The sequence below is a fragment of the Eschrichtius robustus genome, chromosome 5 (genome assembly GCF_028021215.1).
Source record: "Eschrichtius robustus isolate mEscRob2 chromosome 5, mEscRob2.pri, whole genome shotgun sequence".
Taxonomy (NCBI): domain Eukaryota; kingdom Metazoa; phylum Chordata; class Mammalia; order Artiodactyla; family Eschrichtiidae; genus Eschrichtius; species Eschrichtius robustus.
The window spans coordinates 144,887,126-144,913,955 of NC_090828.1; the positions used below are offsets into that span (position 1 = coordinate 144,887,126).

General features: G+C 42.7%; 1 protein-coding gene across 2 annotated transcripts in view; it reads right to left on the reverse strand.

Annotated features, from left to right (window-relative positions):
* Positions 1–799: 799 nt before the first annotated feature.
* The window catches only part of EPB41L5 (erythrocyte membrane protein band 4.1 like 5), a 141,982-nt gene continuing 115,951 nt past the window's right edge, over positions 800–26,830 (reverse strand). Inside the window, exons 19-25 of one of the 2 annotated variants that reach the window (XM_068545386.1) lie at positions 22,470–22,598; positions 19,046–19,110; positions 13,342–13,432; positions 11,393–11,467; positions 7,985–8,026; positions 7,499–7,629; positions 800–1,382 (exon numbers count right to left, since the gene is read on the reverse strand). In XM_068545386.1, the coding sequence (XP_068401487.1) occupies positions 1,316–1,382; positions 7,499–7,629; positions 7,985–8,026; positions 11,393–11,467; positions 13,342–13,432; positions 19,046–19,110; positions 22,470–22,598 (600 nt within the window). In that variant the 3' untranslated portion in view covers positions 800–1,315. Of the gene's footprint in view, positions 1,383–7,498; positions 7,633–7,984; positions 8,027–11,392; positions 11,468–13,341; positions 13,433–19,045; positions 19,111–22,469; positions 22,599–26,830 lie in introns of both variants that reach the window. The other variant, XM_068545385.1, reaches the window with a different exon arrangement.

A 26,830-nucleotide genomic window follows, 5' to 3' on the forward strand; every position in this document is an offset into this window, starting at 1 on the left:
GTTGGACAGCAGACACTAACACTCAATTACGTGCACACCGCGGGGCAGCAAACCAAAACCAAATTCCAGGAGGTACAGTTTAACATCAGCCCTTGGTAACAGGGATTCACAACTTTGCCAATGCGGTTTCCAGATCACCCGCATTCCCCACAGCAACTGAGGTTTCCTTTACGCAGTCCAAAGTTTTGAAGCTAAAATAGTGCTTCTCTGGGTGTTGAAATTCTTTTCTCTATTTTCTACAATGAGCATATACTACTTTAACATCCATAATTTTCTGTACAGACAGAAAGCAATGAGGAAATTCTAGAGAACCCTTTTCAACTAACACAAAATCCCGTTCTTTCAGTACCTTGCATTTAGTTTCAGACATGAATCCCCTCAACCCGATTCCCTATTTCTAACCTGGCATTTTTTTTCCTTCAGTTTACACTATCTGAATTTATTCAGCTTACATTAAAAGGAAATGGAGCCTACGTCCAAATGGGGACCTGGAAACCACTGTGCTCTCCTTCGCTGCCTGAGTCTACCTCGGCCTTCAGCCCCACGCAGCCCAGGAAGCCGTGGGGACACCTGGAGGTCTCTGCGACCACCCCACCCCTTCCAGGCCGAAAGTTACAGGACGCATGTGTGGTCCACGCAGGTGTGCTTCCCGAGGGACGGCTGGGCTGAAAAACTGTGCCAGGCAACCGATTCCTCTGTAATTCTTCTCAAGGTCTATCTTACCTTGATGTAAACTTGGAGTATTAAGATAGCCAGTCCAGCAAAAAGTCAAAAGTATGGGAGACATGTGAAAACTCTCTGTATTCTAAAAACTTCTCTTTAGTAACAATTAATCTACCTCAGTTCCTGATTTCCAGGCAATGCACAGAAGGGTACAATTTCTATAGCAGGCATTCAGATCAAGGACACTCACCCTGACACCAGAGAGAGAAGCAACCTTCCCAAGGCTGCTGACCACCAGGGATGGCCCACCCGGGGGGCGTCATGAACAGTCACAACCAGTGGGTGGAGCAAAGAGCTCGGAGGAAACCGCAGGGAAAGGAACCCCCCCCCCCCCCCCCCCCGTTGCAGGAATTCACAACTTCAAATGAAATTAGAGAAAGTAAAAGGTCATAGACGCTCACTTGGGGTAACGTGTAGTGTAATTACGCCCTTCCAGTTGGACGGAAATGTAACTGCTTTTTTCACAGAGATGAAGTCACACCCGGGTGAGCTTTTTTACCCACAAGCGCAGAACCAGCTCCAGCAGAAGTGGACTCCAGGACGGACGGCTGGAGGGCCCGGCCTCGGGTCACAGGTGAGGAGCGGCCGCCCCTCAGAGCTCTGTTGTCAGCAAACACTTCTGCTTCAAGGTGGCTTCTCCAGCAGAGGCTGGAGCCGAGCTGACAGGAAGAAAGAATACGTTACTCACTTTTTGGAAAATGAAAAGACCACCATCCAAGGCGGAAGCGACCTGCGTTTCTCCCAAGCGCCTCCCGGAGCATGCGGAGAGGAAAGAGGGGGTGTAGTAGCGCTTAACGTAGGCGATTCCGCAGAGGGTCATTTTCTAGATAACCGATGCTTATTCCATCTTGAAATGGAACCTAAGTTCCCTGCTGCCTTGGATACAACACACCAAACAGAAACCTCATTTCTTGCTGAGCCAGGGCTGTGCTGGGCACCGTGGCAATACGTTCGGAAAGCGCCAAGGCCGGGGGTCCTGTGTGTGTGCTCCTGCGGCCCACGCGGCGGGTCTGAGCCCCGCACCACCTCCTCTGCTGCGTCAGAGGTGAAGCAAGAGTAAGTGCGCCGCTCCGCCTCAGGGCAAGGGCGTGCGCAGAGGTGCAGGTTCAGGGAGACTGAAAACGATACCAGAGTCCCAAGGCCAGAGGTTAACGTCCTCGACGCTATCAAGGCGTGTAAACGAAACAGCTGTTGCTGGAACCCCCCTTCCGCATTTCCACTCCACAGAGAAGACACTGCCGACTGGATTTTCCTGGAACTTCCCTTCTTGTTCTGGATCCCTGGTTCTCAAAGCGTGGTCCTGGAACTCGTCATGAATGCAAGTTCTTAGGCCCCACCCCTGGCCCAATGGCCCGAAGCCTGAGGACGGCCCAGCGCCTGTGCTCTAACAAGCCCTCCAGGCGGGCCCGCCAGCTGCGGCGTCCTCACTGTTCTCAGGGGTGTGTTTCCACAGTGACACACAGTCCTTCCTAAGAGTCAGCGTCTGCTATAATTACATAAATATTTCCACAGCTCACTATGGGTGTATTGTATTTCTTTTCTCGTACAATTTGTTTTTTCGTGTAACTGCTTGCTCGGCGTCCAATACTTCGTTTCTAATTTACCCTTAACCTTGCGAACACAACCAGGCTTCTGTTCTCAGGTAATTTTGTAACATTAGGGGCGGGCCACGTGTTTGTGGTTTCCCTTGGCAACATCCTTCCTGGAGCCCCACAGCCTCCTCTTCTAATCCGTACAGGGTCCTTCCTAGGCCTGCTTGGAACTTCCCTTCACTCTCCTCCTGGTACATTGCGGCACCTGTTTCCTGGATCCCCTGTTTTCTTTCTTGGACAGTCACCTTGTTTTCACGGAGCACATCCTCCACTTAAGTAGCTTCCTGAGGAAGGCCGCCTTAGAAGCACGTATTTTAGAGAAACTCTACGTTTTAGAATGTCTTCATTTCTGTTTTTCTTTTTTTTTTGGCAGCGCTGTGCGGCTGGCAGGATACCAGGGGTTGAACCCGGGCCCTGGTAGTGAAAGCGCCGAGTCCCAACCACTGGACCGCCAGGGAACTCCCTAAAATGTCTTCATTCTAATCTCACACTTCACTGATAGCTTGGGTATAAAACACGAGGTGAAAAATGATTTTCCTCCAGAATTCTGAAGGCATTGCTCTATTATCTTCTAGCTTTCAGTGAAGTCTGCTGTCATTCAGATTACCAGTCCTTTGTATGAACTCTTTTTCCCCCTCTCTGAAGACTTACATCCTCTCTTATATTCTGAAACTTCATGATGTTCCTTGCTGTCGTCTATTTTCATTCTGTTACTGGATACTCATTGGGCTCCTTTAATCTAAAAACTCAAGTGCTTCTGTCCTGGGAAGTCTTGATTTCTTTCTTGGACACTTTTGTTTCTTCTGGACCTCCAATGATTCACATACTGGACTTCCTAGACCAATCCTCCAATCTTCTTTTCTCTCCCAATTTTCAACTTTTTGTTCTACATTTTGAGGGACTTCCCCAATCTTACCTTCCATGCATTCTTTGAATTTTATTTTTAACATGGTTAATAATTTCCAAGAATACTTTATTTTCTGTTCCTTTTCTTTTTTAATTTCCTGTTGTTGTTGCGTGGATATAGTACCTTCTTTTTCACGGTATCACTTTGCATAATTTCCTGTTACTGTTGTGCGGATACAGTACCTTCTTTCTCACACTATCACTTTGCAAAGTTTTTGATGCTCACATTCCTTTATTTCCTCATTTCTCTTTCAAGTTGACCTGCTCTGGTGTTCCCTCAAACATCTGATAATCTTTGGCTCTGTTCACATGTAAGAGGGAAGCGGCATGCTCACACTTAAGCGTGAAGCACTGGAACGCCGTGTGAAAGCTGTGCATGTGTGGGCAAAACCCACTAACTACGGGCTTCCAAGTCGAGTTATCAGATTTCCTGGGATCCACAAATGTCAGTCTCTCTGGGCCTTTTTCTTCGCTCAGTCAGGTTCTCTAGAGCGCAATCCTCTGAATTTCTCACCTGAGACGTTTGTACATGGCCCACGGCATTCTGGAAGCTGGAAACAGAAGGAAGGTTGGGGGGGGTCTCACCCCTCGGCATGTGGACACTGAGTTAACCTCCTTCAGCTCAGGGCCTTCCTCCCAACAGGGTCCCCCAATCCAGGCCCCCCCCTGCCCAGCTCCTCCAGAGGGGAGCCTCCAGAATCAGGCCGGCATCGGCGGGGCGGGGAGGGGGAGCGTCTAAAGGGGCACATTCTCAGCCCCACCTTGGACCCATCTTCCCAACACTCGGTACCTCAGCTCCTGAGCCAGCCCGGGTGCTATGGCGCGGACTGGCTTCTTATTTTCCCAGTCTCCACCCCCTCCCCTTTCCAGGCTTAGATTTCAGCCTTCTCCTCTCTGACAAGCTGGTCACCACTTATCTGTCATTTAGCTGCTCCTAAAACTTGCTCGGTAATCTCAACTGCTGTTGTTTCCTCTCCTGTTCTTTAACTTTAAAATAAAATTTACACAGCGCACACCCCAAGTAAATCTGAATCTGTACAGATGCAACCCCATCACCATTCTTTTAAAAACACGCTACTGATTATAACATACATACGCTGAAGTGCACAAATCAGGAGCTGTAAGTTGAGGACCCTGTGCACACTGACCACACCTGTGTAATCAGCACGCAGAACGAGAAACAAAGTCACTAGCACTCTGAAACTAGCCACCTCCAGGGTAACCATTACTTTGGTCTCTGAGAGCTGTGCCTCTTTCTGAACTTTGTTTTGCTCCCCATTATCATGGAGAGGAGACTCTCAGGCGACCCCAACGACCCCCTCCTCCTGGTACTCACGTTCCTATGAGACCTCCTCCCCCTGAACATGGCAGGCCCTGTGGTTTGTTCTAACCAATGCAAATGAGCAAAGGTAACAACAGGCTGTCACTCCCGCGATTACAGTATACAGATGGCGACCTCTGGCCGGCTGGCAGGCGTCCCACCGCCTTCCTGGTTTGCTGACTCTGCTGAAGTAAAGGCCCCAGGCAAGTAGCGAGGGTAGCGCGGCCTGGAGCCAGCCCTCGGCAGGCAGCCCCTCAGGAGCTGAATTCCTCCAACGGCCATGACTGCAGACCCTCCGCCAGCTGACCCTTCACACGAGAGCCCAGCTCCGGCCGACTCCCTGAGTGGAGCCTGGGGGAGACCCGCAGCAGAGGGCACAGCTAGGCTGTCCCAGACCCCTGGCCTGCAGGGAATGGGGTGCAAGCCGCTAAACGTGCGGTGATTGTTACACAGCGATAAATACCTCATGTAACTGTGTGCGCGACTCGTCTGTATCTCTCTACCGCGGTCCCAGTTCGTTAGTTTTCACTGCCCTAGTCCAGTATGTATCTAGTTAACTGCCAGTGGGCTTTTCAAAAGTCTTCAGCTTGGACTATGATGAACACAGCTGCCGTAAACGTTCCTGTACGTGCCTTTTGATGGACATATATTTGTATTTCTATTGGGTATGCATGTAAACGTATTTTCAGCTTTCATAGATACAGCCAAATCTACGTCCAACACGGTTATTTCAATTTACAGTTTCAGTTGCCCCATAACTTCACCAATACTTGGTACTATGTGTCTTTTCACTTGAGCCGTTCTAGGTGTATGCAGTGGTATCACATAGTGGTCTGAATTTGTATTTCTCAATAACTTGTCAAGATGGGCCATCTGGATGCCCCCTTGTGAACTGCCTATTCAACTCTTTTGCCAATTTTTCTATTGAGCTCTCTTTTTCTTATTGATTCACAAGAACTCTTTATATATTCTGGATATGAGTTCTTTATGAGAGAGACACAGACAGAGGGAGGGGGAAGTGCGGTTGTCTTCTCCACTGTGTGGCTTCCTTTTTGAGTGTTTGAAATAATACCTTTTGATGAATAGGAGTTTTTTTTTTTTTTAATTTAAAAAATTTATTTATTTATTTATTTTTGGCTGTGCTGGGTCTTTGTTGCTGCATGCAGGCCTTCTCTAGCTGCAGCGAGCGGGGGCCACTCCTCCTTGCGGTGTGCGGGCTTCTCGTTGCAGTGGCTTCTCTTGTTGTGGAGCACGGGCTCTAGGAGCGCAGGCTTCAATAGTTGTGGCATGCAGGCCCAGTAGTTGTGGCTCGTGGTGTGCGGGCTTCTCATTGCAGTGGCTTCTCTTGTTGTGGAGCACGGGCTCTAGGAGCGCAGGCTCAGCAGCTGTGGCCCACGGGCTTAGTTGCCCTGTGGCATGTGGGATCTTCCCAGACCAGGGCTCCAACCCACGCCCCCTGCATTGGCAGGCGGATTCTTAACCACTGCGCCACCAGGGAAGTCCCTGAATAGGAGTTTTGGACACAATCCAAGTTATCAATTTTTCCTGTAGGATTGAAGCTTTTTGTGACCTGTTTAAAAAATCTTTGCCTATTTCAAGGCCACAGGATGTTCACTTATATTTTCTTCTAAAAGCTTTATTATTGGACATTTCATATTTAGATTTGCAATCCACCTACAGTAGATTTTGCTGTGTAGTATGAAGTTGGGTCAAGATTAATTTTTTCCCACAAGGATATTTAACTTGTCGGGCTGATTTACTGAAAGACTGCTCTTTCCCTTCAGCACTGTACTATCATTTTTCATAAATCAGGTAACTATACCTGTGTGATTTGTTTCTGGACTCAACTGTTTCACTGATTTACTGGCCATGTTTTCCTTACTGAGATACTGCCATATATTAGTTTCAGGTGTACTACCTGTCATCTTTGATCTAATTCCTTTATAACTACTTTGCTTTGGGAAGGAATGGAGACAAGCTCTCACGTCATCTGTACCTTCTCATTTCAAAGTCCTTACGAACTCGCATTTTACTGTGTGAACTCAATTACAAAGAATTATCACCTGGCCCTCTACACACAATCCCTATGTTTGCAGGGGGAACTACCAGTCATACAGATGTTTAGGAAAACAGGCCCCACACCTGTCCTGTTCACGCCTACCTTCAGTGCCGGACACAAGCAATGCCTGGTGCCTAGCAGACAGTTAAGTGTTTGCTGAGTGAACAATTACAGTAAAGACTATGGAGATTAGACAACAACTTTAAAATGAAACTATGAATTTCTCTCAAGTTAATTATCTCTAATAACTTTTCTGTTATAATCAGGGATTTTGTTCTCTAAAGCATCTACTTCGACCGACCCGCATTCTCAACACCAGGAGGATGTGAGAAACAGCAGACATACCAGGAAGACGTCTGAGGTGAGAAATGGGGCAATTATAGATCTTCTGCAAAACAGGCACAGTCTTGGTCCTAACAATTAAAAGCTGAAGAACTACATGCTGAACAAAAGCTCTGGCTGTGGCAAGTGATATGCTAAAATGAGCTTGCGGTAAAAGCTATGAGCCCTCACCTTGGGAATCCCCTACCCCACCCTTATCTGAGCCTCTTCCCCTGTATTCATGGACAACCTAACAGTAAAGCATGATAGGAAAAGACCTAAATCAATTTTAAAACAAATACGAAGTTTTAAAGATAAACCTGCTTGTATCTTTATCTAATAAAGACTTCATTAAAAAAAAAAGTAAGGTCTACTTCATACTTTTGTAGAAGATTGCTACTGACAAGAAAAAAGAAAAAAACACTACTCTAAATAATAATCACAGAAAAGATTTATTCAGTTTCAGTTAAGTTCAACTAGAGAAGAATTGACATTATTGCTTTAAGTACAATTAATTTCGTTATTTTTTCCTCTTAACGGAGGCCTGAGAACTGCAACTGAGAAAAGATTCCTCACCTGGTCACAGCATCCACAAAGAACGGCGCTGGGGGAGAGATGAGGGAGACCACGCCTCTGTTGCCAGGCCCCTCCTTCCCGGCCGGCGAGAGCCCGTTGTCTCCTGCAAGCCCGTTAGGAAGGGCAGCACTCTGCTGAGGGAAACACGCGGGCCGTCTGAGCAGAGGTGACCACACCTGCCCCACAGCCAGCACTCAGCCCCGCGTCATCTTCTCCAGTGATGACGGTGATAAGGGTGATGTTCACCGTGACAGCTGCTTTGTTTTTCTACCATCCTTCACATCAGACTTTTATTTTCGTTTTTGTCAGCACCCTTAACTATTTACAAGCAGAAAAATTAAACCTCTAGTTTGAAGCCAGTAGGTTCAATCAGAAGAGATTTGATGATGACCCCATGTTTTCAAGGAAAAATAAGAACCTGGTATTCCTTCAGGCCTCATTCTGAAAGGGTAATGGAAAGAAAAATTGCAAATATCATTAACTTACTGGCACAATCCAACGGGGTGTGATCGTGGATATGGAAGATATCTGAAAAAAATTGTACATGTATATTTATTTTTAGGGAAGACTGACATTTTCATAATTATACTCATAATGCTTTCTTCTACTATGAAATGCACTGGGGTGGGGGGCAGGGAGCAGGTCTTAATGGTGCCCTTGAGCTGACGTGGACTTCTGAACCCAAGGTCCTTTTCTACAGCACACATGCCATACGTCACCACTTAAGAAACTGTCATAATCTCGAGAATCTCTTTAATCTAAAAACTTATACTACTCCCAGAATGCTACTACTACTTTCAGGTCATTCACTAGGACTGTCCCCCACCCCTAGCATCCAATTTAACATTTATTTTCTGAAACTTCATTTCAGTCCATTACAAAATAATCATAGCCTTCTTGGTAGCATGCTGAACGGTGGGCTGTGACTAACTCAAACGAAGAGCAAGAAGAAAATACACAGAAGAAAGCTCTGTTCAGCTACAGTCCATGTCCTAACTCCGCATGGAGGAAAGAGCAATGAAAACACCCACACTGCTCCTGACTCATGGGGCCTTTGCTATATTCTTTCTAAGGTTTAATTTTCTGTATCTTACTTCCGCGTGTAGAACTGTAATCTAATGAACTCCCAACTTCCCCCTATTTTATGGAAACTTAGCCTGCCTAGTCCTTGCACTGGTGACAGATTCTGATAAGAAAAAATTAATGTAAGCCCAGGTTTTAGTAATCTAGGTAACCACCAAAAGAATAAAAACACAAAATATGACTTTCCCACCAATATTAAGAAAATGTACTTCTAACCATAGGAAATAAAAGAGAGAGAAAAAAGAAATATGGTAAAAGTAAACAAAAATGGTTTGGCAGAAACAAGTCCTATAATAACCATAATTACAGTAAATATAAATGGATTTAAACTCAATCAGAAGATACAGACTCTCGAATAAGATTTTAAAAACAAGATCCAGCAAAATGCTGAAAGGTCCACTTAAAACCAACAGATACAAAAAGGTTGAAAATAAAATGATAGAAAATTATACATAAGGTGATTCAAACTTAAAGCTCGGGTGTCAATTTTTTATCAGTCAAAAGGGAAATAAAGAAAGGAAAAAAAGGGCGAAGAAGGACCTTTAAAGTGCGAAAAGGAGCTCAGAAAGTATAATTACCATCAACATATATGCATCTCACAGCCTATCTTCAAAATATACAAAAAATTGAAAGATCCAGCAATAGGTAAGAAATGGGCTAATCAATAACGGTAGACAGAGATACTAAAGACACCCCAGAAACTGACAGAATATTTGAGAGAATCAGCAGATTGACTACTGAAAGAATTCATCAAGTTTGCTAGACACAAAATTAACTTATGAATTCAATAGTAAAAAAATTAAATACCATTCACAATATCAACAAAACTATGAAGTATTTAGGAGTTAACCTAATGAAGAATAGAGAAGACTTACAGAGAACATTTAGAGACTATTTTCTATTACGTTAAATCCTAAATTCTTTAAATATAATGGGGGAAAAAAATCTCAGTAGCAAAAAAACATGAAGGACCTGGACATAACAAAAATAGGAAAACATAAACTTATATTGGGGAGACTATAACTACAAAACTTTTAGGAGAAACAGGAAATCATGGATGACAAAAACATATTGTACCCTTGGCTAAGAAGACAAATATATCAGTTCTTTCCACAAGTTAATTTACGAATTTAACGTAATTACAAATAAAAATTCAAAGGCTTTCAGAGGGAGTGAGACTTGACAAATTTATTCTAAAAATCATCTGAAAGAATTAACATGCAAAAACAGCAAAACACCTGCATAATGATGCTGGACTGGCCTCACCACGTATCAAAATCACTTAAAAAGTTATTAGAGGTCTTCCCTGGTGGCGCAGTGCTTTAAGAATACGCCTGCCAATGCAGGGGACAGGGGTTCGAGCCCTGGTCTGGGAAGATCCCACATGCCGCGAAGCAACGAAGCCCGTGCTCCACAACTACTGAGCCTGCACTGTAGAGCCCGCAAGCCACAACTACTGAGCCTGTGCTCTAGGGCCCGTGTGCCACAACTACTGAGCCTGCATGCCACAACTACTGAAGCCCACGCGCCTAGAGCCCGTGCTCCACAAGAGAAGCCACCGCAATGAGAAGCCCGCGCACCACAACCGAGAGCAGCCCCCGCTCGCCGCAACTAGAGAAAGCTCGCGCGCAGCAACGAAGACCCAACGCAGCCAAAAAAAAAAAAAAAAAAAAAAGTTACTAGAAGAGTATTACAGTTCTAACAACAGAAAAATCAGTAAGTGTAACAGAATAGATAGCTCATATGCAGAATCTAAAATGCATCAATAGTCTACATTTTTATTTAAAACATTCTAAATTTGTAGGGAAGGAAAAATATATTAGTGATAAAAAAATGTCTTTAATCAAATTGATTTTCATCACTGTATTACACCCCCACCTGTGAGGCAGCATAAACAAGCAGTAAGTGTTCTGAGTTGGGCCCCAAGGACTCCTTCTCCGGGCTTCGGGCCATCTTGCATTGGCCTTAGAAGTTACCTCTTTCATCTGGTTAAAGGATTACTGCAGCCCGATATTGCCAACATCCCTTTTATTTTCTGCTTGCTCACCTGGTAAAGTCTCTGCGATTATCGCCCTAAGCTGGTGGTTCCCGGCCCACACCCACATCACTGGGAATGTGTCAGAAATGCAGCTTCTTGGGCCCCAGGAATGCACCACATCCGAAAGCCCGAGAGTGGAGGCCAGCAACCTGTGCTTTCCTATGCTCTCCAGTGATGCAGACACACACCTGAGTGTGAGGGCTGGTGACCTACGCAAACATCAGGGGAAGGACCGCCCTCACTTGCAAGGTTTCGAGTGACCCCTACGGCAACTCCTGCCACGCCACTCACAAGGTACTAAGTGAACTATCTGTGTACCTTTCATCCCAGTATGTCTCTGGAGGGAAGGGACTGCTTCCTCTTTGTATTATGGTCACAGTACTTAACACGGTATCTCCCAAACTCAAATGATGATCAATACGTTTAACGCCAACCACTCTTATGCTCCCACCTTTCTGTACATGTTTTCAACAGCTGGAGGTCTTACTGCCTGAACCCTTCAGAAGCTGGTTCGCCCCGCATGTCCCTCTCACACCACTCACTAGGGTGCTTGGTTACAGAGGCTCAGCAACATGTGGTCACTGTCCTGTGACACACAGACCCAAGTGGGCAGAACCTCACTATAGAAAGGCAATGCTAGGTGGTTACCGAAATATAAACTCTCATTAAATGAAAAGTTTTACTAAACTGCAGAAAAGGCAAAAACTGCAATCTACTGGGAACATTTTCAAAGAGAAATACCTTTCCATCCTGCTGTTTTAAAGCCTATTTACCTGAGGTGTGGTTGTGTGGTCAATGAGATTCTCTGTTAGAGATAAAAGCAAGGCATCCAATTCATCTGTAGCATCCTACAGAAGACAAGATACATGGACGTTAAATGACCCATTAGTCACCAGACTAGATTTTTTCCATATCCTCTCAGTGTATAATTTGGACCCAGGCCTGGATGGTGTTAACCTTTAAACGAAGGGGACCCTCAGGAACCATGATTATTAGTGATTCCACTTTTGTTTGGAGGGGAACCTAGCCTACAGTCAGAACATTAAAAAGCTAAAGTGTTATGTGAATTTTCATACAACTATTCCTTCTGGTGAGACAAAACTTGTGTAGGGTTAGGACCGTCCCGGCTCTCAGTTCTTAAACCAGACGGCAGAGGCTAAAGGTTCAGCCCAGGAGACGATGACTACGGACACGCTTGAACTTGCAATGCTTCTTTATCCACATGGATGGGTGATTCACTGTTCACAAAGAGTATAATATAACCCCCCCCCATAAATGTTAATACTTTTGTCTAATTAGTATTTGAAGCACCTTATAGAAACAGAGTTCCGTACTGCAGTGTGTGCGTGTTTCTGGGCACAGGAAGAATTTTAAAAGGATAACAGATAAAATTCCAGTCTGGAAATAAGAGAAGTAAGTATCCAGGGTGTAGTCCATAACAAAAAAGGCCCTTCATTTATACATTTCTGCCTGTCTGTCTTCAGGCCACGGTGCGTGTCCTGTTCGATGTCAACTGAATTTTAATCACACATATGAAAAACCGCCTGTCTCCTCCCACACCCCCTCCTCCTACTCCACCCCCTCGTACCCTGTAACCTGGGTGAGCCCCCCAAACGGCCCGTGCATATCTCTACCACAACGTATCAAAATTCTCTCTCCAACTGTACTGGAAGCAGTTTGAAAGAAGAGGCCGTGTTTCACTCATTTGTGAATTTTCAAAGCCTATCACGCTGTCTGGTACAATATGCAATAAATCTTTGGGCTAATTGTCCTTCTCTGTTCCAAAAACATCTCGGGTTCCACCTAATGATTTTCAGTGATCAGAGATGTCAATGTATCTTTTTAGAATTTTAATTAGCAGAAAGGAATCTCCAGATTAAAGGTAATTTAGGTTGAGTTTTTTTTTTTAAACCCCTAAGTCTGAAAAACCATACACCTGAATATTAACTATACACTGTCTTTGGGTAGTGGGAATCAGGTGATTTCTAATGTTTTCTTTTTATGAAATATTTGGTAAATTTCTACAATAAATGTGCTTACACAATAAAAGAACAAAATGGTAAATGTTCATTTACAAAAATAATTTTTTGTTTAACTTGCAAATTAAAACATTCACTGGGCAATGAGCTGGGTTTCTGTGACTTGTGAACTGCTAAGGGTGTACGGCAGATGGATAGAGGAGAGGCAGGATTTGAGACTTGCTGGTTATGTTACAACACAGTGTCAGAAAGTCAATTTCAATCCATCAATATTTATTCAGTGCCTGTTATGTGTCATGTACAGTCTGAGACACTAGGGAAGCACAGCCCGAATCCAAAACCCCAAAATACCGAGACCCCCTAAAAACAGAACTACCAACAAATACCTCAAAAATGGAGAAGATTCAATTGCTCCCTCCTTCCTGAGGAGCCTCAGGGGCCGTTGGGGGTAGGTAGGCTGAGACCCCACCACCAAAGGTCAAGTGAGGTCTCCCTGACTGAGGACTTCACCCCTTGATTAAAGTCACTTCTGCTTCAAAAAAAAAAAAAAGAATGGAGAAGAAACCCTGAGCTGCTCTTGGGAGGGATGTGACAACAGCATTCTCCCTAGAGCAGTGAGGCTCGATGCTCTTCTCACGGCTGGCGTTCTGGTGGCCGTCACAGATCACCAGGCGTCCTTACAACCAGGATTCGAGGCAGGGGAGTCTCTGTGGAGTAACCTTGAAAGTGGAAGGAATCGTTACCTTTAGAGCAGGCCCATTTTCTGCAGGTGTGGTTCGCATCGGAATGAGAGACCCTCCAGGGACCGGCGCGGCGTTCTCATTTAACTCAGCACTAGGAAGAGAAAGGCAGGTTCGCGTCACGGACGACCGACGCAGGAGCAACAGGCAGCGTGCTAAAGGAGGAGGCTCAGGGAAGTAGGGTAACCGCCCCGCAGGGAAGGAAGAGACAGCTGGCGGGGGTGGGGGGAGCAGACAGTGGTCCGCGCTGCCGTGAACCCCTCCCCACCCATCGCATAACAGGTTCACATCCAGGTCAGACCCGTTCACTACTGCTTTGCTTCCCTCCGAAAGCTCAATGAAATGACAGAAAAGATTTCTTTTTAACAAAAGAATAAAATCATAAAGCTTCAGAACCAATAAAGGATGTCAGTGGTAGCTCAGGAGGTTTGAGGAAATGCTGAAAACCGTGAAATGCACAGTACAAGAGGTGATTTCAGGGTTATGGGCAGATTAGATGCTACAGTCTGCTCCAAAGAGCATCCCGTCTAGAGAAATCATGTAAAAGACAAGGCAGATACACAAAACAAGACAGACAGATACACGAAGAAGACAGATCAAGAACGGGACAGCTTGGTGGAACAGCAGTGACACGGAACACCTGAGCCGCGGAGAACGAGGCAGGAAGCCCCTTCAGGAGGCAGGCGGGAGCGCTCCACCACACAGGGCAGCAGCCCACCTCCAGGGCTCCAGACGCGGCGGCGGGATTGGCCCAGGAGAGGATGCCAGCAGGAAGGACAAGGACGTCAGCCCCAGGTGAGGATCACAAGAACAGGAGCAGCTTACAGACAGCTTCAACGCCAGGGAGGAGACGGGGAAGCCAAGAGACCATCAGCCACCAGGACGACACACCCGGCAGGGACCCCGGTCCTCTCCAGCATCACTGCAAAGCATGCAAGTGACAGGAGCAGTGCCCGTCCAATCCCACAGGGAGACTGAGAAAAAACAAGAGGCAAATCCTAGATGGAAGAGTCAGCCTTGGGAGCGAGACGGAAGCTAGGACCACTGCAGCCACAGCACTGAGGCACACAGAGGCAGAGAGATGAAAAGTAAGAAGGAACAGTTATGAGAGACAGAGAAGGGATCAGGGTATTTCAGCTAATGTCTAATGGATGCTGGATATTCACAAAGATAAGGGCTTATGACTTTCCAGAACTAAAAAAAAGACATAGGTCTTCAGATTGAAACACCATCTTGAATACTAACAAGAATGAAAAATAAAACTATACTTAGATGTACAGTAATGAAAATGCAGAATCTCAAGAATAAGCAGTGAAAAACCTAAAAGTTACCAGAGAGAAAAGATAACTTTGTGCTCCAGAGAAAAGAAACAGCTGAGACTAAAGGAGTGAGCCCTGAAAGGAGTGAAATACATTTCACAATGAAGTCTCCCAACCCCTCAACAAGAGATTATTCCTGCTTTTCTACACACTAATAACAAACTATCAGAAAGAGAAATCAAAAAAAACAACCCTGTCTAAAACTGCATCAAAAAGAATAAAATACCTAGGAATAAACTTAACCAAGGAGGCAAAAGGCCTATACTGTGAAAACTAAACTCTGAAAACATTGACAAAGAAATCTCAAGATGATACAAAGAAATGGAAAGATATCCCATATTCATGTATTAGAAGAATTAATATTGTTAAAATGTCCATACTACCCCAAAAAATCTACAGATTTAATGTAATCCCTATCAAACTCCCTATCAGACGTTTTTCACAGAACTGGAACAAATAATCGTAAAATTTATATGGAAACACAAAGGACTACGAATTGCCAAAGCAATCTTGAGAAAAAAGAATAAAGCTGGAGGTATCACACGCCCTGACTTCAAACTATACTACAAAGCTACAGTAATCAAAACAGTCTGGTACTGGCACAAAAACAGACACACAGATCAATGGAACAGAATAGAGAGCCCAGAGATAAACCCATGCACTTAGGGTCAATTAATCCACAACAAAGGAGGCAAGAACATACATTGGGGAAAAGACAGCCTCTTCAGTAAACGGTTCTGGGAAAACTGGGCACCTACATGTAAAAGAATGAAATCAGAACATTTTCTCACACCATATACAAAAATAAACTCAAAATGGATAAAAGACCTAAATGTAAGACCAGAAACCATAAAACCAATAGAGAGCAAAGGCAGAACACACTTTGATATAAATCATAGCAATAGTGTTTTTGGATCTGTCTCCTAAGGCAAAGGAAACAAAAGCAAAACTAAACAAATGGGGCCTAATTAAACTTAAAGGCTTTTGCAGAGCAAAGGAAACCACTGACAAAATGAAAAGATGACCTACAGAATGGGAGAAAATGTCTGCAAATGATATGACCAGTAAGAGGTTAATATCTAAAACACATGAATAACTCATACAACTCAATATTAAAAAAACATAAACAAACCAATTAAAAGTGGGCAGAAGAACTGGATAGGCATTTTTCCAAAGAACATACAGATGGCCAACAGGCACATGAAAAGATGCTCAACATCACTCATCATCAGGGAGATGCAAATCAAAACAATGAGATATCACCTCACACCTGTCAGAACGGCTATGGTCAAAAAGAGCAAAAATAACAAATGTTGGTGAGGATGTGGAGAAAAGGGAACCCTTGTGCTCTGTTGGTGGGAATATAAATTGGTGCAGCCACTATGGAAAATAGTATGGAGGTTCCTCAAAAAACTAAAAATAGAATTACTATACAGTCCAGCAATTCTACTGTATTTCTGATATAAATCCTGAGAAAACAAAAATACTAATTCAAAAAGATACATGCTCCCCAATGTTTACAGCAGCATTATTTACAATAGCCAAGATACAAAAGCAACCTAAGTGTCCATCAAGATAAATGGATAAAGATGTGGTGTATACATGCAGTGGAATATTACTCAGCCATAAAAAAGAAATTCTGCCATTTGCAACAACATGGATGGACCTAGAGGGTATTATGTTTACTGAAATAAGTCAGACAGAGAAAGACAAATGCTGTATGTTATCACTTATATGTGGAATCTAAAAAATAAACAAATGAATATAACAAAACAAACAGATTCACAGATACAGAGAACTAGGGGTTACCAGTGGGATGAGGGAAGTGGGGAGAGGCTAGATAGGGATAGGAAATCAATAAGTATAAACTAAATACCATGTATAAAATAAATAGGCTACAAGGATATAAATATACCCAACTTATAATAAATTTAAGAATGGAGTATAATCTATAAAACTATTGAATCATTATATTATACACCTGAAACAAACATAATATTGTAAATCAATTATACTTCAATTTTAAAAAAAGAATCCTGAGGCCAAAGCAAAAAAAAAAAAAAAAAAGGACGAAAAAAAAAGATTAGTCTTAACATAGTTTACACTGCTGCAAAACACAGAAAGCAGATGAAAAATCCTTACAACATGTGTGTATAATGAAGAACATGCACAATGTTAATTTGGAACAAACATTTGTCCATAACTTAAAAAATGAATATATTGTGGCAACTGAAATGAAGAAACCATGGATAACTTTTTTAAGATTCAGATATATCAAAACAAAAGTGACTGAATCGCACACTGTAAATGGGTGATTTGAATCGTATCTCAATAAAGCTGTTATAAAAGTCAACGATCCGAACAGACATTTCTCCAAAGAAAAAAGGATGTTCAACATCGTTATTCTCAAGGTAAATGAAAATCAAAACTACAACGAGACACCGCTTCATACTCACTGGGGTGGGTACAGTTTTTAAGATGAAGAATAATAAACACTGGCAAGGATATGGAGAAGCTGGGAAGATCGTATGTTGCTGGGGGACTGGAAAATGCCTTAGCTGTTCTGGAAGACAGTTTGGCAGGTGCTCAGTAAGTTAGAGACAGAGTTACCACATGACTCCCAACAGCCTCCTGGGCGCACATTAAAGAGAACTGAAAGCATGTCTACAGAAATCCTCGTGTGGGAATGTTCAACAACAGCTATATTCACAGTAGCCAAAAAGCAGAAACAACACAAATGTCCATCAATTGACACATGGATATACGATGGAATATTATTCAGCCATGAAGTACCAATACAGGCTACAATATGGATGAACCTTGAAAACGTTATGTCAAATGAAAAAAGCCAAGACACATATTTGTATGAGTCCAGTTATATGAACTGTCCAAAGCAGGCAAATCCAGTGCAGGCAGAAAGTAGGTGGGTGGTTGCCAGGTGCCGGAGGAGCAACGCGGAGAGCCGGCATATGCGGAGGGTGCTTCCGTTAGGGGTGAGGACAATATTATGGAACTAGATAGCGGTTAGGGTTGCACAACTTTGTCAATTCACTAAAAAGCATTGAATTGCCTACTTTTAAAGGGTTACTGTATAGGAATTACAGCTCAAAAAAAAAGATAAAAGCAAAATGATCTAAATCTACTATAGCAAAATATGAGGCTATGACAAAGCTTGACATGTGGTACACAGACATGTATTATATAGTCTCCACACCTTTCTGTACTCCTGAAATATTTCCTTTTAAAAAGGGGGTACAGCAACTTTTTTAAAGTGTGGTATGGCATGAGGAAAAAAACAGTACCAGAAAAGGAAAAGATCCAGAAACCGACCCAGGTTTGTATAAGAACATAAGCATATTTTAAAGGATCCATTTCAAATCCTGGGAGGAAAACAGATTATTCAAAATACCAACAGCCATTTGGAAAAACAAATCCGGAAGTTGGAGTCCATTCCAGGACCTTCCCACCTTCCAGAGTTCAATGAAATTTCTGATAAACAACTGGGTAGTCACATCCCCATCCTCCTCCTCTTGGCAAAAAAGTTTGTGATGAGGTTACTCTAAAAGGCTCCAATAAAAACAACAATAGCATTAAAAATGTTGTGGGCAAATTGATTTCTTAGAAAAGGTTAAGTTGTAATTCCAGTTGTACCCTGATCACCAAGTAGTAGGTTTGCTGAGTACTAACTGTAAAGTCCTTTACACGAAGCCTGTGCTTAAGTGCTATGTTGATTACAGCACCTGGAACTGAATATCACTAATCAGAAAACTCTTCACTGCGTAAGTTCTGAATAACGGGAAAAGAAACACATTCACTCAACAATGTTTAGCACCAACTAAGCACAGAACACTGGATACGCAGGGACGAACGAAACAAACTGCAACAAAGCAGGGGATGGAAGTCTAGTAAGACAAGAGACATGGCATAACACTCAACAAGAAAAGACAGGCAGAAGGAACTCAGAGGGAACAGCAAAGAAATCTGCTTGCGTCATGGTGAGAGACCACAGTAAGACAGTTTATAAGAGCAATCCCACCTTGCCGACAGCATGGCACTAAGGCAACTACCACACCTAAGAGAAGTAGTACACATTCTTCACCAGGTATCTTACGAGATTAAAAATATCTTCAAAGGCTGTTTTTGCTCTATAGTTTGAATCAGCTGAGGAAGAATCAGAATGAAAAGATTAATTAGGAGTATCTTCAAATGATCTAAAATTAGGTCCTAAGAAGCTATGTAGTGGATAGAAGAGTGATTTCAGGCTATCTTTCAAATAGATATCCTGAAACCATGTGATCACAGAGTGGGAAAGAGGAAAAAAAACACCCCCCCGAAGAAAGTTAAGAGGAAAAGAACATCAACTTAATTCAGTCTACCCACAACTGTACCTGTTGGTGGCAGCATCCTGAACACTGGCATTTTTATGACTTAATAAGCTATCTTCTCTTGTAACCTAAGAAAAAGAAATCATAAAAATTAAATCTCCTCAATACACTGCAATAACCTATATGGGAATAGAATCTAGAAAAGAGTGGATATATTAACTGACTCACTCTGCTGTACAGCAGAAACTAACACAACATTATAAATCAACTATACTCCAATAAAAATTAATTTATAAAAAATTAAATCTCTCTCATGGATAATAAAGTAATAAATTTACATTCCTTTCCAGTAAAAATAGAAGTATCTGTTTGCTTCAGTTCCAGAAAGAGGTAACCATACCTTATCTATGGAAATACAGGTACTGTACCCAGCACAATCCTATCCCACGCCCAAATTCATACTCCAAGTTTCCACTTCATTATGTTGGTCTACGAATCCATACGCTTTACTAGACAGCTCTAAATCATTTAAGACACAATGGTATGTTAGTCGATGTACACAGAATCCAAAAAGATTCAATGCCAGAATTTTTCAAATTTACATGATAAAAAGAAGAAACAGACGTTAAGCTGCGTATCTGGCTTTTTGTTTTTCCCTGAGTACAAGGAATATTTCAGAGGAGAATTCTAAAAAATCTTTCTGAAGAGGTCAGTTAGTTTTTCCCCTCAACTTTATTGAGGTATCATTTACATACAGTAAAATGCACACATTTTAAATGTACGGTTTGGTGCATAATCAACACTACAATCAACATATGTAACACTTCTACTACCCCAAATGTTCCCTTGAGGCTTCCGATGCAATCCCACCAAAAATCCATACACGTGGCCAGCAGTGATCTGTGCTTTCCATAGTTTCATATAAATGGAATCGTAACATCCTTCTGTGGCTCCCTCTTTAGAGTAACAGGATGTTTTTGAGGTTCACCCACGGTGTTGCATGTGTCACTAACGCCTTCCTTTTTGCGTGCTGAGTAGCTTTCCACTGTATGGATACACCGCAATTTGTTTACCTGTTTACTTGTTGATGGACATTTGGATGGTTTCTAGTTTTTACCTATTACAAGCAAAGGTGCCAGGAACATTCATGTACTAATACCTGTGTGAACCTACGCTTTTATTTCTCTTGAGTAAATACCTAAGAGTGGGGCTGCTGGGTCATATGCTAAGTGTACGTTTAATATTTTACCAACTCTTTTTTTAAAATTAATTAATTTTTGGCTGCATTGGGTATTCTTTGCTGTGTGCGGGCTTTCTCTAGTTGCATCGAGCGGGGGCTGCTCTTCGTTGTGGCGCACGGGCTTCTCATTGCGGGGGCTTCTCTTGTCGCGGAGCACGGGCTCTAGGCGCACAGGCTTCAGTAGTTCTGGCGCACAGGCTTAGTAGCTCCACCACATGTGGGAACTTCCGGGACCAGGGATCGAACCTGTGTCCCCTGCATTGGCAGGCGGACTCTCAACGACTGCACCACCAGGGAAACCCTTACCAACTCTTATAAAGTACTTGGAACATTTTATGTTCTTACCAGCTGCGTGCATTGCAGGCCTACCATCACTGCCCACACGGGCGTGTCAGTTGTTAACTTTAGCTATGAATTACAATGTTAGCTGTAGACTTTTTTCATAGATACCCTTTATCAGGCTGAAGTTCCATTCTATTCCTAGTTTGCTGTGAGCTTTTATCATGAACAAGTGTTAAATAACGTGAAATACCTTCTCCAAATAAACTGAGACAATTTCCCTTATTTTCTAATATGTTGTACTATACTGGTTTTTGAACAATAAACCAACTTTTTTCCTGAGATAAACCCTACTTGGCCATGGTGTACTATCCTGTTTATAAGCTGTTCAGTATGATCTGCTTCTACTCTGTTAAGGACTTTTGAGTCCATGTTCAAGAACAGTCCTGGTCTGTAGCTGCTTTTCTTGTACTCCCTCCCTCTGGCTTTGGTGTCAGGCTGAGACTAGTCTCATAAAACGAGTTGGGAAGTGCTCCCTGCTCTCCTAATTCCTGAAAGAGCTTGTGTAGAACGGTCATTACTTCTTCCTTAAATGTTCAGTAGACCTCAACAACGAAGGCATCTGGTCCTGAATTTTTCTTTGTGGGATGATTTTAACTATAAAACAAAATCTTTCATTTAGGGCTATTCAAGTTATTTCTCTCTTGTTCAAGTCAAAACAGGTCCAAAGTACAACTGAAACGTGAGGTGACAAAAAACTGTCACCACCACTGCTGCTACAATAGGCGGTGTCAACATCGGGATCAACACTTACTAAACACTAATTCTGTGCCAGAAGCCATTCTGTGGCCTTTACCTTTATCATTTTATTTCATCCTTATAACCCACCTTAGGGAAGGTATTACCATCACCCTTTTTACACATAATTAAACTGAGGCTCAGGGAATTAACTAACTTGCCAAGTCACAAAGCTAATCGGCGACTAGCTACTACTAGATTAGAAACAGGATTCAAACTCCAGTTGTCTGATTCCAGAGCTTGTACTGCCGTATTTTATATTTGTTTTTATATATAAATATTATGTTTTATGTTTACACTGGGGTGAGAAGGTACATAAAATGCACGAACGATATTCCTCAAGTCCTCTCAGTTCTCCTCAAGGCTTGTGCCTGGGAACACAATGGGTAAAGAGCCCCTTCTCAGCAACAGGATTATTTTGAAATCCTAGTTGACAACAGGACTTGGTGAGACAGGCTTCTGTCCTGTTTCAGCGCAGAGGATAACCTGAAAGTTGGGGAGGGCCAAGGAAAAGCTGATTTTGAGAGCATGGACGCCATCAACTTCATGGGGGGTGGTCCCTACCCACTGCACCCTCATGAGATGACACAGCCAACTCTTCGCCTTATAACCATCACTCTGTTGCAAATAACATCACAATTTTGCTGAACTGGGGGTAGATGGGTGGTGGGGAACAATGAATTGATAAAGAAAGACCTAAAGTCACAGACTTAATATTGACAGGAACCTAAAAATCACTATAGCATTTCCAGCTATAAAAGTGACAAAGGTTAGGGACTCACTTCTGCAGGAATTTGGCTTTTAACTTCTTACACTGTAGAGCAGCATCTTTACTCTTTTTCTCCTGTGACTCCCCCCTCTTAATCTTGCCTGAGTAGAAGTGGAGTTGGGAAGGCATCTGCCACCTTTGTTTTGTCTTTTTTTCCTTTTTTTGGGCACACGGGATCTCAGTTCCGCGACCAGGCGTGGAACCCGCACCCTCTGCGGTGGAAGCGTGGAGTCCTGACCACTGGGCCGCCGGGGAAGTGCCGGCATTGCCAGCTTGCGTGTGCTTCCTGGTACTATTCTCTCTAATCACTGGCCAAGTCACTCATGTCTACCGTTCGTGTACTTTCTTTGTTCTACAGGGTCTCCTTCCACTTCACCAGAACCCTAGTAAAGGCAGCTTACCTTCTGCACTGCTTCTACTTGAGCCTTCAAAATGTTACTCTTCAAGTCAGGAGGAACTCTCCTGGCATTCAATGCTGGGCTGTCAATGGCATTATTCAGACATTTCTCAGTTAACTTCACCACTTCCTCCTAGATATTAAAAATATACTGTAAGCAACTCTGAGAGCATATAACTAAATGGAAACAGAAAAGGACTGATGAAAGTTCATATTCAGACGATCAGGGAATCACGTGTCTCAGGCAGTCATATCCTACTCCAGGAAGAGTCGACTCTTACATGGGGTTTCAAACTAAGGCGCACTAATCACAAACAAGAACTATGGCTTGGCAGGGACCCCTGGAAATCATCTAGCCCAATTTCCTGTCTTTAAGCAACTCAATAACTAACGATACCACCCTGGACAAATGCCTGAAATAAACCACAGACTGTGTGCCTTTTGCTGCAATTAATTTCAATTGGATTTTAGGTCAGGCCCTACGCAGGCTAATCCCTGTGGTTCTGGAACTGTCACCAGGTAGATGACTGTGTCTGAGATTATGTTACATGGCCAGAAGGAGGTCACTATCAGGTAAAGACTTACGAAAATGATAAAATAAAGCACAAGTCCACTCAATGAAGATCATAATTGAAACAATATAAAGTAACTATTATGAAAAGAAATGGGAGAAAGCAAATTAATAAGTTTAAATTATCTGCACTACAACTGATATTTTACCTGACTTGAATGACAATCAATAATAACAACAACTACCATTATCATTACTATGGTTACCATTTAACACTGGGCTAAATAACAAACTCACTCTAAATACTTTCTTCGTCTCAGATACAGCTTTTGTTCTATAAAACAGGCTAGCTGCCACGTATGGGATTACATACTGCACCGCTCTTTCAGGTTTGAAAATATTTAACTAATGTGCTTATTCTAATCTGGTTTTTCTACGTGTGGTCTCCACACATCTGCCTCTGGGTGGGACCCCAAAATGTGAATGTTTAACAAGCTTCCCTGCGTGATTCTGACAATTCTAAACGTTTAAGAATCACTACTTTGCACTAGACTGTAACTTCCTAGTCTTTAGAATGGTTCCCAGCAAGTGAAAGAAGACCTGATATCCTTTTTCAACCATGCCTCGTTCACACCACATGATCCAGCAATCCCACCTCTGGGCATACGTCCAAAGGAAACAAAATCACTATCCCGAATAGATCTGCACCCCCAGGTGCACTGCAGCCAAGACATGGAAACAACCGCAGGGCCCATCAAAGATGATGAAAAGTATGTAAAGTACACACACACACATACACATAAATACACACACACAAAGAAATACTGTTCAGCCTTTAAAAAGAAGGAAATCCCGCCATTTTCAACAACCCAGATGAAGCTGGAGGCCTCGTGCCGAGTGAACCAAGCCAGATAGAGAACAACAAATACTGCACAGCACTACTCAGATGTGGGACCTAAAAAAAAATTCTAAATCAGAAACAGAGAGCAGAATGGTTGCCAGGGACTAGGGGGTGGGATAGCAGAGGGAGGTTGGTACAAGTTATCAGATGAATAAATCCTGAGGACCCAATGTACAGCATGGTGACTACAGTTAATTATACTGTTTTTTACACTCGAAATTTGCTGAGACAGTAGATCTCAAGCGCTCTCACTAAAAAAACAAAACAAAATGAAAAGGTAACTTATGTGAGGTGACAGATATGTCAACTAATTGGACTGTAGGAATCATTTCACAATGTATACTTACACCAAATCATCAAGGTGTACACTTTAAAGATATTTAAATTTTATTTGTCAATTATACCTCAGTAAAGCTGGAAAAATATCATGGCTAGTTCAAATGCTTTGACATTTTCTTTTCAGAGACAATTACATGGCAGACTTGAGATTATTTGCTAATCATTTATATTTGCACGTCACAGGATTCTCAGAGCAACCTGCCTCTGATATAGGCAAGTATTTATTTTCCTGCCTATATTAAAAGCAAAAACAAGAATTCAACACACGTATCACAGGTAAAAGTACCCGTGACTGTTACCATCTTTCTGGAAGGCCATTTTGCAAAAGTACCAAAGGCTTTTAAATTATTCCTGGAATTTGACCTAACGCTGTGCCGCACCATGCGGCTTGCGGGATCTTAGTTCCCAGACCAGGGACTGAACCCGACCCAGGCAGTGAAAGTGCAGAGTCCTAACCACTGGACCACCAGGGAAGTCCCAAAACTAACACTTCTACTTCCCAGTAAAATAATCAAAGATGATGGCAGATACTTACTTATAAGACTGCCAGAGCACTGATTATGACGGTGAAAATTAGCAACAATCTAAATGACTAACAGGAGACTGAGTAAATGCAGTGATGATATATGCATGCCATTTAACTACCATCGGTAATATGTTATTGAAATAAAGAGAGTTATAATGGATTAGTTATAAAAAAACAGTGTTATTGCATTTTTATTAAAAAAAAAAATATATCACATTTCAAGGTTTGGTTTAAAATGTTAACCATAGTTACCTCTTAGTACTGGGATAATGGAGGTTGGATAATGTCCTGCTTTTTAAAATCTTTATGTTGTGTTACTACGCTGCTGACATGTCTGCCTTGGATGGCCAAAATGTGCAAACAGAAGACCGAAAGAACTAAAAAGACACCCTGATTCCTAAACACCCCAAACATGACTGGACACTCAAACTCTCCTGTAGAGCCGTCCTTGCTGCCATCAGAGTCAGCTTAGTTAGGAGCTTAAGTCGGGTTAAAGTCATCCAAAGTCTGCTTCAGTTTGTTACCAAGCAAGGGGTCATGCGCTCGCAGCACAGAAAGCCAAACTCTGACAGCGGGTGTTTGCAGCAAAGTAGGGTGCCAAGCAAGGAGAACAGGCAGCTCATGCGCAAAAGACCTGAACTCCCTGACGGCTTTCAAGCAAGGGTCTTTAAAGACATTGTTAGGGAAGAGGGTCCAGGATGCGTGATCAACCTGTGGACCTTCTTCTGATTGGCTGGTGGTAAAAGGGTGATGACACGGGAACCTCAACCTTCTGGTTCCAACCAGTCTCGGGTCGACATGCTTGCAGTCAGCACACCGTCACCATCCCGCAGCGGGTGGGGGTCTCAGCTTCTGCAGAACAGCTCAGAGATACGCAGCAGACGGTTCTCCACATCCCTTCAGGAGGACCTAGGAGCCCGGTGACTCTACTGTCCTAATCATTAACTGCTTGAGTCGGCTCTCTGGAACTCAGGGAAGGCCCAGGAGACTACAGCCTGTTTCCTACAAACAAGAAACGGGGGACATGGAGAGGCTTTTTGTTCCTGGGAGGGCCCCACGGGGTTCTGCTTGGTTTCAGTCCCCCCTCTTCTTGGATCCTCCTCAATCCTGAGGGGAACAGGGGCAGGACAAGAAAGGGAATGACGTTTCTGGATAGAGAGATTAATCATCAACTCAGCAGGGCCACTCAGTGTTTGAAGTTCTCAACCGGAATGCCATCACATCTAAACTCAAAACCACTCTTGAAACAATCCTGGCTAGAAGAGAAGTCTTATTTCTGAGAGCTCCTTCTTTAAATGGCTCAGAAAACTGAAACTGTTTAATTGAAAAAAAAATTGTATAAGCCTTTTAACTAAAGTGAAGTTCTTTTTAGTTCTAACCTTGGAGAGACGCAAAGAGTTATTTTAAGGTTGGTATGGTTCACTCTTTTTGAGACTTTAATAAAATTTGGACCCACTTTCCAGAAAAACGTGTAAGTGAATCAAAGACAAGAACATGTATTCAATTTTATAGGGTTTAAGGCACTCCTCATAATTATTCATGGGTAGATCCATGATTTGCAAGAATCTTGCTTTAGAAGAACACATACAATTTGCCTTGTATTTTACCTAAATAATACACAAAAGTTTTAACCACTTTATAAAGTTTATTCCCCTTAAACTGTTGAATGTATCTAAATGAAGCCAGAAGAGCCCCTGAGATCATGATAAAAGAGATGTGAACTTTTAGAGCTAGCTTACCATATAAACTAAAAAATGCTAAGATACAAACAGCTTAACAGCCTGATTTCCAGACTTAAAAATTATTCTTTAAAAAGCCGGCACCTGGGACTTCCCTGGTGGTCTAGCGGTTAAGACTACGCTTCCACTGCAGGGGGCATGGGTTCAATCCCTTGGTTGAGGAACTAAGATCCCATATACTACACAGTGCGGCCAAAAAATAAAAATTAAAAATTAAAAAATTAAAAAAAATAAAAAAAGAAAACCTGCACCAACAATATTAGTATAATGTTAGTAGCTATTCTTTAAGCTGAAAATGTCAAGGGGTAGCAGAATACGCCATCCCCAAATATGCCACTTTGGGGCATAT